Source organism: Rattus rattus, chromosome 3 (genome assembly GCF_011064425.1).
Source record: "Rattus rattus isolate New Zealand chromosome 3, Rrattus_CSIRO_v1, whole genome shotgun sequence".
NCBI classification, from domain to species: domain Eukaryota; kingdom Metazoa; phylum Chordata; class Mammalia; order Rodentia; family Muridae; genus Rattus; species Rattus rattus.
In genome coordinates, this window is record NC_046156.1 from 64787553 (window position 1) to 64799274 (window position 11722).

The following is an 11722-nucleotide window of genomic DNA, read 5'->3' on the forward strand; positions in this document are numbered from 1 at the left end:
CCTTGGACCGCCTTCCCTCGCTTCACTGACAGCTGAGGAGAAAGGGAGGCACGCGGTTTTCACACTCACTCACTTTAATCACGTTGTTGGGAGCTCTGTTCAGGTTGAGGTTCTTGATCCTCACCGTCAGCTGGTGAGCAGTCTTACAAGTCACAAGGTACTTGCTGATCAGAGGCTTCGGAAACTCAGTCCCTTCGAAGTGCTTCAGTCCTAAGGCTAACAGACTGAGAGAGAGGCGGTGAGACAACCTATCTCCACAGAACATTCTGCAAAGGAGCTCTCGACACTGCTCATGCGCCACAACTCCCACACTTTCGGAGTTAGAGCACTGAGTATTTTAAGCTTAATGACCCTGGATTAACCCCCAGCATATTGAAAATAGATGTGCTTAAAGCTCTTTGCACAAACATCCTTAGTGAAGTCTTGTAACAGAGAAAAAGAGCAAACAAAAACAGCCAATCACACACCCTCAACACACAGGTGGTTGAGGCAGAAGATGCCAAGTTGAAGACCAGCCTGGGCTTCAAGACACAAGCCTGTACCAAGAGAGCAAGAGTTGTAATGTGGCTAACTCACTGGTTCCAGTGCTTTCCTACCATATGGAAGACCCTAGGATCGAACTCTCCTGTGCACTAGATTGGTTTCAAGAGAACTGAGGGTCTGAGATATAGGGCTGAGTACGGACAAATGAGAAGGTTTACAATTCAAATACCACCAAAAACCATCATATGACAAGATAAGTTATCCCAGGCATGGTGGCACACTCCTGCAATCTCAATACTTTTCAGAGGCCAAGGTGGGAGTACTACTTGGGGCTAGCCCAGGCTACACGATATCATTCTGTACCCAAACCCCTCCCCCAAAGGTAAAAAAAACAAAAACAAAACTTCAGTACCAAAATAAAAAAACAAAAACAAACAAACCTACAGATCTTAGAATGTGGAGGCCAGAGGGTTCAAAGTTCAAGATCATCCACAATAGCATGGCTGATACAAGTCTAGCTTTGGATCAGTGAGGGCCTAACTCAGACAGCAATAAATAAATCATGAATAACTCAAGCATAAAACGACAATTTGAAGTTCTTTTGTTTTGTTTTGTTGTTGTCTTGTTTTTAGACAAGTTTTCCCTGTGTAGCTCTGGCTGATCTGGAACTTTCCCTGTAGACCAGGCTGGACTTGAACTTACAGATCAGCCTCTATCTGCCTCCCAAATGCTAGAATTAAAGGCATGTGCCACCATCACTCAGCAAATCCTTCTGGTTTTGGTTTTTTTTGTTTTTTTTTTTTTATTTTTGTTTTTCTTTTTTAAATTTTAAAATTAGAAATGGGAGCATCAGAGACTAAAGGGTAAGAACAAAAAACGAGTAAGAACATGGGGGGTGGGGGCGGGGGGAGACAAGGCTGGAGAGAGGGCTCAGTGCTTCAGAGTACAGCCTGCTCCTGCAGAGGACCCAGCTTCATTAGCACCCACATGGTGACTCACACCGTAATTCTGGTTCCAAGGGCTCCGATGCCCTTTGCTGGCTTTGGTCAGCGATGTCATTCATGCACATGTGCACAGACGAACAAGCAGGAAGACACCCATACTCACAAAGTAAAACTAGGATAAAAGGTTTTAACACGTGTGGTATCCCCTGTGAAAGACGCGTCTATCTACACGGCTTTTCTTTGGCCTATTTTTGTCACACACAACTCATTTACCCCAAGCCTCTCTCTCAAGCGTTTGCCTGTCTTTGTCTTTCGCTAATGCACTACTGTCATCTCCATGGTAAACGTACTTGTCCTCAGCCTTGGTAAAGATGGTCTTATCCCGAGGATTATTTGCCTTCAGCGAACATATTGGGAGGAGCTCTGGATACATGAAAACCTTGTTTGTGGCCAGGATCCAAGCCACTTGCTTTGGCAAACAGGGAAATTCGCTGGCTGTAGGAAAAAAACATCTGAGATAAAATATAACCCAAGAACCAACGAGCTTCACAAAGGCCTGAGGCCACTTCAGCATTCACACAGAGCTCTTCCTCTTACTTGACTCCTCAAGTTTCCAGTCACTTCAACCTTACACTTGCCTAACAGCAGATCTGCCAAGCTCAGTCTCTTGTCCGTTCCTGTAAGAACACTTTCTCCACTGACACAGGAGCACAGGCACTAAGAGAACCCACACACTGCTAGACTCACACAGTCTCACCCCATCTCTCTTTACACAGTCTTTGCAAGACAAAGACTTTCAACAAGATTTTTGTTCTTCCAAGACTAAAAAAAATTACAATTTGGTTATTCTCTCTTACAAATCTAGACACCAGTGAGACGAACTTGCCCCTGGGCCTAATGACCTGACTTCAATTCCTGGAACCCACGTGGTAGGAGGAGGAAACCAATTCCTAAGCTGTCTGGTGTACTGTGGGATGTGTGCTCCCTTCCTCGCTCTCGTCCCCGCGTGTGTGTCTATCGGTCTCTCTCTGAGTGCACGTGCTTAGATATATAAATGTAATTTCAGAAACAATACACAGAAAGGACCAGTGACATTCCCGTTTTGAATGAAATGCTGATTTGGGAGTTAGGCCCCAAGTTTACAAATGAACTGTAAACATTTGTCACAGGAGGGAAGTACTTTGCCACTGAGCTACATCCCCAGCCACTGCAATTTGACCTTGAAAGTGAACACAACTGAAATTCACAACCTGACTTTCCTTTTTACCAAACCCCAACCAAACCCCAACTACCGTTCACGTAACACAGACCCTCACCACGTGTCACTCAAGCCCAGTTCACATAACACAGACCCTCACCACGTGTCAGTCAAGCCCAGCCCAGCAATGTTCCTGCATCCCTACCTTGCCTATTCTTTAGACATTAACATAAAACCATAAAGCCTAGAAAACAGAGGATAAAAGACAGACAGAATAAACTATAAATCTCCTGTACCCTAAGAATTATAGCTACAACATTAAAGACTTGCATCTTTCGCTACCCATCAGAACCTGAACGTGACACACGCATCTCCTACCAGTCTTCTTGACGGTTTTATGAGGACTGCAGTCAATGCTGATGTGGGTGAAGTCTTCAATGAGCTGCATAGCCCCCATCCAGTTACAAGGCTGGAACAAGGTCTGGAACCCGGGGTTGAACTGCTGGTGAAGAGCAATGGAGTTCTCAGCAAAGGTGCCCAGCTCTTTCTGGGAAGAAAGGACACAGAGGCGTTCTGAGGTGACTCCAGATAACTAATACCACAGTCCTCCACCTCTTAAGGAAGAAGGGCCCCTCCTGTGATAGGATTAGAGGCAGATAAACTCAGGAACTAGATCCACGCCATTTGTCTTTTTCTCTTTAATTATTTACTTACTTTTATTTTACATGCATTAGTGTTTTGCCTGCATGTATGTCAGTGTGAGGGAATCAGATTCCCTGGAACTAAAGTTATGGACTGTTGTGAGCTGCAGCCAAAGGCATGCTGGGAACTGAACCCAGGTTCTTTGGACGAACAGCCCCATGCCTTATTTTAATTATTGTCCTGTAACACTCCTCAGTCTTCCAGATGCATGATATAGTCTCAAGGCAGAATGAGGATTCAGCAGTGAGCTGTTATGAAGTACACTAAAAGCCCTAGATTTAACCTCAGCAGCGTGAGGAGGAAGAATGGCAGAATATTAGATTCCCATACACATCCCCCAGAGTTTTGAGACAGTCTCCCTCTCTAGGCCTGGACAGACCAATTCAGGATCATCCATTCTCATTCAACAAATACTAAATATGGAAGTTAGATAACACCACCACAAACACCTCTAGTTTTGGGTTTTCCTGGGGATTTTGTTTTGTTTTTCAAGACAGGGTTCTCTATGTAACAGCCCTGGCTGTACTAAAATTCACTTTGTAGACCATGCTGGCCTCAAACTCAGAGATCCACCCATCACTGCCTCCTGAGTGCTGAGTTTAAAGGTGTCCACCAGCACCAGCACCAGCACCAGCACCAGCACCAGCACCCCTGCCCATTTATTGCTTTTTGTTTTTGTCTTGTTTTTACATTGCTGATGGTGGAGAGCTGGCTCAGCAGTTAAAAAGCACTTGCTGCTCTTGCAGACCAAAGTTTGGTCCCCAACACCCGTGTGGTGGCTGACAAACATCCTTGACCCCAGTCCCAGGGCATCTGTCAACCTCTTCTGGCCAACACAAGCATCAAACACACATGTTGTGTACTAGCGTACATGTAGGCAAAATACTGATAGACATACATTAATCTAGTTTTTGAAAATTTTCTGAATGATGTATCAAAAAGTATTTTTATCTCATGATCTTATAAATACAAGAAGTGAAGCGCCTCTTTTACCACAAAGGAAGTTTGGCGTATTGTCAAATATATCATGAAACCACAAAGGGCTTTCTCCAGATTCCCTTCTCACAGAGCCACTCCTAATGGAAACTTCTATCTTACCTCCTTTCATAGATCTATTATTAAATCTACAAGAATAAGAAAAAACTGGGGGGGAACAGAAGAAGAAAGAGTGGGAAAGAGGGAGGGCCCATTAAACTTTATAAATCTTTCAAAAGACTTAAAAATGTCATAAGCACAATTAATTCTGCATTAAAACTAAGGCTGAGCCTAATAAACAGGCAATGAACTCAACATCAATAAAAACAGAAGTCTCAAAGGCTAAGAGGGCTGAGGAGCTCAATGAGTGCTTGCCTAACACACAGGAAGCCTTGGGTTATACCCACAGTGCCCATAAGTGGGCACGGACGTGTGCATCTGTAACTCAGGTACTTATCAAGGAGAGGCAGGAAGATCAGGTCAACTCATGAGTCTGAGGTCAGCTTGAGCAGCATGAGACACCCCCCCAACCTCAAAAAAGGCAAATCGGATCTCAAGATAAGGAGGAAGCAATTTAACCAACAAGCAAATGGAGGAAGTCACAGGACAGGCAGGTACCGTGAACAAACACATGCGGGAGAGAAGGAGAAGAAATGTAGATTACAACCAGTACATAACATTAACAGTTAAAAACGACTTGTTCGGCTACTATCATACTTAAGTCTTCCAAGGTATGGATACATGGAGCCTTACCAGAAATACTCTGGTGGTACTGGCCTCGGAGCTGAGGTTGGGGTTGGAGGTGGTGAGAAGGTAGATTTGTGTCAAGAGCTGAACATGCTGGGAAGGAAAAAAAAAGACACATTATATATCATGTTGCCACTTCAGAAAGACTGATCTTCCTCAGAAATCTGCAAATGCATCACACTTATCTTGCTTCTCAGAGAGACTGGAGCAAAGCAGGATCTTGGCATGTGTTTGAGTTATGCCCTTTGACCAAAACCACAAACTCAGACAAACCTGACCCTCAAACTAGAGAGACTAAGACTGAAACAAGAGAAACTAATACAGCCCGGCATTGAGTTTGAATGCATTACTAAGAATTCTGAAATCTCTAATCCTGCACATTATAGGGCCTTTAAGGTCCTAGCAGAAGGAAGTAGGACGGCCGCCCTGACTTTACCATACTGCTCACTCCTGGCTTCACTGTTAGGCCAGGAGATAATCCAACTACAAGGCCATGAGAAAAGCCTTGCCTGCTGCATCTGCTGCTGAAGCCTGCTCCTTTGTGCCGGGTCAAGAACCAGAGTCTGATGGACTTTCTCCGTCTGAGGCTTCAGCTTCTCCACTTCAGGCTGCTGTCGGACTGAAGATTTTTTCATTTTCAGCTGTTCAAGCAGCTCTTTCACTGTCCGATGTCGTTCGTTTAGTAAGTTGGCCAATGGCTCCTCAAACCTACTCACAACAAGAACATAACTTGTATACTTCCCTAGGTCCACAACACAGCAAATTCCTTGTTAACAGCATATTAACCACTCTGATCACAATGTCCTTCTCCTTAAGCAAATACTTTCCTCAACTGTTAGCACTGTGTTCATATAAAATGTCTGGTGTTGGAAGAGTTTGAGCTCATGCCTAGAATGCTTGAAGCCCGAGGTTCAATCCCAACAATTCCACAGAATAACCTGAAATATTTTCCACCTTATATTAACACAATTACTTCTCTCTATAAAACAGAGAGAGGAGATGAAATAAAAATCTAGGAGCAGAGAAACACTTGTGGGCTAGTGGGACTCCACCATTCTAGCATTATACTAACACGTACCACTTTAGGACTTCCTCAAAATTGGGGGGCTCTGGCAGGCCTTGCCCTTCTCCCCCATTCCCTCTGCCTTGCTAAAGACCGTTACAGCTGGCCACCAAGATTGATTATTTGGCTACGTCCTCTTCCTGAGGCTGACTACCCAAGTACTGAAGCCCAGCGATCAAAGCCCCCTTTGGGTCAGCAATCAGGATGCCCACTTAACTAACATTAAACACCTGGTCCTCCCGGCTTTTGCTTTTATAAGGCACCATTTGCCTATGGGCCCTGTCTGTCTCCTCTCTATTCAGATGCAGTCCTTTGTCCTCTGGGACAAAGACCCCTCCCACCTTCCCCTGGTGCCCTCCCCTTCTCAGTTATGCCCTATCTCCTGCCTTATCCCTTATCCTTGCTCTTTGTCTCTCTGGAGCAAACAAATCTCCTTTGTGCTGAGAGCTTTGTCATGGGTGTCCTTGGCTGATACTTTTCCTAACACCAGTAGCAACAAAGAATATTCCAAAAGTACAGCACTTGGTGTCTCAGTGACCTGCTAGTACAGCCCTTTCCATTTCAGCTGCCTTCATTCAATTCTTTTTTTTTTTTTTTTTTTCTTTTTTTTTCCGGAGCTGAGGACCGAACCCAGGAATTCAATTCTTTAAAAACTCAAAGGCCTAAGTAAGGAGGTACCTGAGTTAGAATGGAGAACACTTGCTTTGTAAGCATTAGTTCTGGGTTTGATTGTCAGCATCAAAAACAAACAAACAAACAAACAAACAAACAGAAAATCAGAATAAAGTCTATCAAGGCCCTTCTACAATGTAACAAGAAAAAAATACACTAAAATCTAAGGCAGCTTAGATAAAAAGAGATGACTTGTTAGTTCAAACATTGCTGTACAACCTCCACGAAAATAACTTCACCCACGCAAATTCCATTCTCATGCTTCCTGAGCATATTGGCACATAATGGCCATAACTGCACCCCTACATCTTGAAGAGAAACTATTTTGAAACTATTTTGGGACCACAGCAAGAACCCAAACACCTAAGCACATCAGTTCTGGGTAAAAATAAAACAAAAAATAAAGATGACAATATACTAGGCAATCAGAAAAAGAGCTGCTCACCTGGCCACAAGCAACAAGTTATCATATTCCCAGGAGCCTTCTATATTGTGGCAACAGTTAAGTGAAACTTTTGTAATAGGTTAAAGATACTTTTTTCTTTAGATTTATTTATTTTTGTTTCCTATGCATGAGTGTTTTACCCACATGTATGTCTGTGTACTACATTGTTGTATAGCAGTTATCTCCAAGATCAAAATATCCCATCATGGTCTTCAAGTCAGTCAGTAAAAACTCAAAAATAACTTCAGGAAGTCCCTGAAACTGAGCCAACTCACTAGACCCCTCCTTCCTATGAGAAAACAATCAAAAGAGCTAAGAGTCTGTCTCAGATAAGTCAAGCTGCTAACAGCAAGGATCAGCCAAACATCCTAAGAAGCAGAAATCAGAAGAGCGGCCTGGAAGGCTATATCAACAGTGCCACATAGAAAGGACACTCCAGCACCAGACTGTTAAGCTGCCTGCAGTGTGATCTACGTTTCCATATTTCGTGACCTGTCACCATGCTGGGGTGAGTTTTGGGTGATGCAGCTCATCTCTACCTCCGTAATTATCTCCAATAAAACTCAAAGGCTCAGACTGGAGAGATGGCTCAGCAGTTAAAAGCACTAACTGCTCTTCCAGAGGGCCCAATGTGTCTTGCCATCACATACTCTCTTGAACTTAATAAAGCTGCCATATGAAAGAACACACTACACAATATCCTCCGATCCAGTTCATAAAATATAATTTGTCCATCTACATAATACAAAATTCTGTACACACCCATCCCTTAAGAATAGTCATAACAACCTGTAGTATGTGCAGAGGAATATTAACATTTGCCATATGTTCTCTCCACTCCCTCTCTAAAACTTTTCTTTTTCCGCCCATCTTTCCTTCTTGTCCAATGACAGACCTCGTTCTATCCTGTACCTGCCTTTACCTGCATAATGAATGACATCAACCTACACAGATCTCTGTGAATTCACACAAAGAAACCCTGTCTTGAAAAAACAAAAATAAACAAAAAAATTACCCAGTACAATAATAAATATATTTTTTGAGACAGGATGTTTATGTAGCCCTGACTGTCCTGGAACTCTCTCTGTAGACCAGGCTGGCCTCAAACTTAGGAATTCATCTGTCTCTGCCACACAAGTGCAGGGATTAAAGACCTGAGCCACCACTACTCATCTACTTTAGATCTATTTAATAAATAATGGTCCTCGAAACTTTTCAGAGACCTGCTAAATATGAGTTTTAAAATGTTTAATGTACGGGGCTGAGGATTTAGCTCAGTGGTACAGCGCTTGCCCAGCAAACGCAAGGCCCTGGGTTCGGTTCCCAGCTCCAAAAAAAAAGAAAAATAAAATAAAATAAAATGTTTAATGTAAAAAACTTTACTATGACTAACAGTCCTCAAGGTCTCTAAAGAACTCCACCTGGAACATGCTTTAGTGTGGCAAGGACAGCCTCTAGGTGAAAAGCTGCCCTTCACCCCACCCGCTGCCAGGACCCTGTACAAACCGGACAGGTGTTGGGGAGCTGACTGCCCCACTGTGCCTACACAATGTACACACATCCTCCAAGCTCCTCCTCCATGGGAGTGTGTGTTGGATCTTTGGTTTGGGTGGCCAAAGACTGACTCTGCCCTAGATTCAGGACCCACTTGGCGTATACCTACTGAATCGCTGTTAGGTCCCCAAGCTCCTTCTATGACTCAAGCATGTGAGTCTACTGCCTTCTCTGCAATGTGGACCTTAACAGAGATTACAGGCAGTGGTAATGCTAACATGTCGTAAATTTTATCTCTTTTGATAAAATTAGAAAATTATTGAAGGCTGTACAGAAATGACTTGAGTTGTCCTCTTCCAGGTCACATGGACTCCAATAAGCGCCGTCAACCAACAGCCCAAGTCTAATTAATGCCCGTTCTTGAGGGTAGGAGCTTTCTTTCTCCTCTGGTCTTGGGACTCCCCTCAGCAAACTACCAGGATTGTGGGCCAGGAAATTTCAAATGTACACCCTGGATAAAAACTTTCCCTGAATCCCTTAACTTTCCCCTCTCTCCCTGGTGACCTGCCGCAGCAGTATTTGAACATCAACTACGAACTGCTTGGCCAAGGCGAGTAGGTGTCAGCCCCACAGCATCTTACCCAAGGAGGGCCAGACTCACAGACTGCTCCAACCAGCCCTGTGCCTCCCTATCTCCAGAGGATCCCACAGAGCCTGGACAATGAGTAAAGAGCCTGCTCTTCCTGGCCTGGGCCAGCATTCAAACTTTCCTGGATCCCCAACTACGATACCCAGATGTCAGCAGGAAGTGGTCATAGAAGATAATGTCACCCCTTATCACTTACTAGTAACTTTATACAAAAAGGCTTGTTTTGGGTCCTAGGCCATCATAGCAGGATATCTGCTCACTCAATGCCTAAATAGCAAATGAGATGCTGATGACAAACAATGAACAGCACGTGGACGTCACGGTGGAAGGTAGTTTCTGTGGCTGGCCTCGCGACGCTCGACAGAAGTCTCAGCACCGCTCGCCTGGAGGAGCTGCTCTGAGGCCCAGCAATGCTTTTGCTCCTTTCCCAAACAGATACAGCGCTGTCTATAGCTGCACTGCCCCAAAATAAGGAGACTGTTTTTGTTCATTTGTCAACAAACTTACCTCCAGGGCTCCCCATCCTAAACAAGAGACTGATTAAAAATTAATTTTAATTAAAAAAAAAAATCAAAGCTTTTCAAAGTACAATAATCCCTTCACTCTAAGTCTCATCCACCTTACCGTAGGGCTTGAGGAGTGTTGAAGCTAGGCCGGGATTCTGTTACGCGCTCCTCCTCCTCTGGGCCATCGTCTTCCATATTGGAGAATCCCATTTCATCTTGGAACTGTGCAGGGGGGAAAAGAGGACAATTTTCTCAAGAAAATGGCCCCTATTTATAAACATCTCTAGCAATGAGAAACATAAGTAAAAACTACACAATTCAAGGACTTTAATAATACTGAACCCAAAAGAGAGCCTACGGGCTGGAGTTGGCTCAGAGGTTAAGAACACTAGCTGCTCTGTCAGAGGACTCAAGTTCAAGCCCCATCCCCAATATGATAGCTCACAACCGTCTGTAACTCCAGTCCAGAAAATCCAACGGCCTCTTCTGACCTTCAGGGCACCAAGCATGCAAAACAAAGACAGACACGCAGCAAAACCACACAGTGACATAAACACAGTATGTCTCCTCACTCTTCATCAAGGACACTCTGCTCTGCAGTTGACAGAGACCACTACGAAAGTACAACCAATCAAAACGCAGAGCTGCGGAGCCAGTCACAGAGAACACATCTGCAGCAGACTCCTGCCCGGCCAATAAAGAATATCACAATACACTCCCAACCAGTGCAAAGGACACATTACAGCACACTCCTGCCCAATCACAAAGGAAATGATACACATAAGGCCCAGGGAACAGCAGAAGGGGAAGCAGAAAGACTGTAAGAGCTAGGGGAACAACTACTCAACGTGGGTGCTGGGAACTGTAGTGATGTGAATAGTAAAGCCTTTGTGCCTGGCTTTGAGTGGAATAATTCAACAAAGCTTTTACTATGTTTGGGTCAGTCAGTAGAAGCTGAGAAATTGTTTTGAGACTGCTTGAACCTCGAGGAAATGTTGTCTCTCTAAAGAACCTGCATTTAGGGCTACATGAGAATTTGCAATTGCACTGCCCTTGGCTCTAAGGTACTCCTGGAAACCTGAAGTTCTTACTTTTGATTATGGCTAGCTATGGTCAGGAGGGACTAAGATTTGTGTGGGTCATTTGCTGGTGCCCAACATTGTGGACCAGGAGGGAGAGAACTCAGACCGAGGCTGGACATAAAAGAAGCTGTGCTCCCAAGGAAGTGAGTGCATCTCCAGCTTTGGCAGAGGCATGGGAAATTCAACTGTTCAACATACTCAAGGGTATGTTCAAATTAATTAGAAACCTACATATACAGCAGATTAGAGGTGATTAAAGGAATCAGTGGCAGCACTCGGATGTACTCAGCCTATTTGAGACAGGTAATAAACAACTGGGCTATGCAGAATAGAATTATACCACAGGACTAGAAGGACTTAATGACACCTATGTTAGAAGCTGTCCTCAATTGCAATGGCTTACATGGTGGAGAGAAGAATCGGTGGCCATGGAACAACATAACCAGGCTAAAGAAATAAATATAACAAAGGATCATTTATTAGGTGAGGGTCGATTTGCCGACTGGCATAAGCAGATAAACTTGATTATACCACGATAGTACAACATCATTTAGTGGCTTTAAGGCTCGGAACAGAGTAGAAGAAGCAAGAAAAAGGACTCTATCTTTCACTAAAATTACCCAAGGCTCTGGTGAGGTTCTCATTGACTTACAAAGATTAACTTCAGCAGAACAAAAAGCAATGCCACATTCAGGTGTAAGAGAGGTGCTACTTGAACATGCAAATAAAGAATGCCAAAAAAGCAATAAGACCATTAAAATT

At 43.9% G+C, this 11722-nt stretch overlaps 1 protein-coding gene across 2 annotated transcripts in view; it reads right to left on the reverse strand.

The window, feature by feature from the left end:
• Gon4l (gon-4 like) overlaps positions 1-10127 on the reverse strand; it is a 28494-nt gene extending 18367 nt beyond the window's left edge. Inside the window, exons 1-6 of one of the 2 annotated variants that reach the window (XM_032898042.1) lie at positions 9997-10127; positions 5559-5757; positions 5056-5142; positions 3004-3172; positions 1778-1922; positions 74-224 (exon numbers count right to left, since the gene is read on the reverse strand). In XM_032898042.1, the coding sequence (XP_032753933.1) occupies positions 74-224; positions 1778-1922; positions 3004-3172; positions 5056-5142; positions 5559-5757; positions 9997-10088 (843 nt within the window). In that variant the 5' untranslated portion in view covers positions 10089-10127. The remainder of the gene's footprint in view (positions 1-73; positions 225-1777; positions 1923-3003; positions 3173-5055; positions 5143-5558; positions 5758-9996) is intronic. The other variant, XM_032898041.1, reaches the window with a different exon arrangement.
• Positions 10128-11722: the final 1595 nt, after the last annotated feature.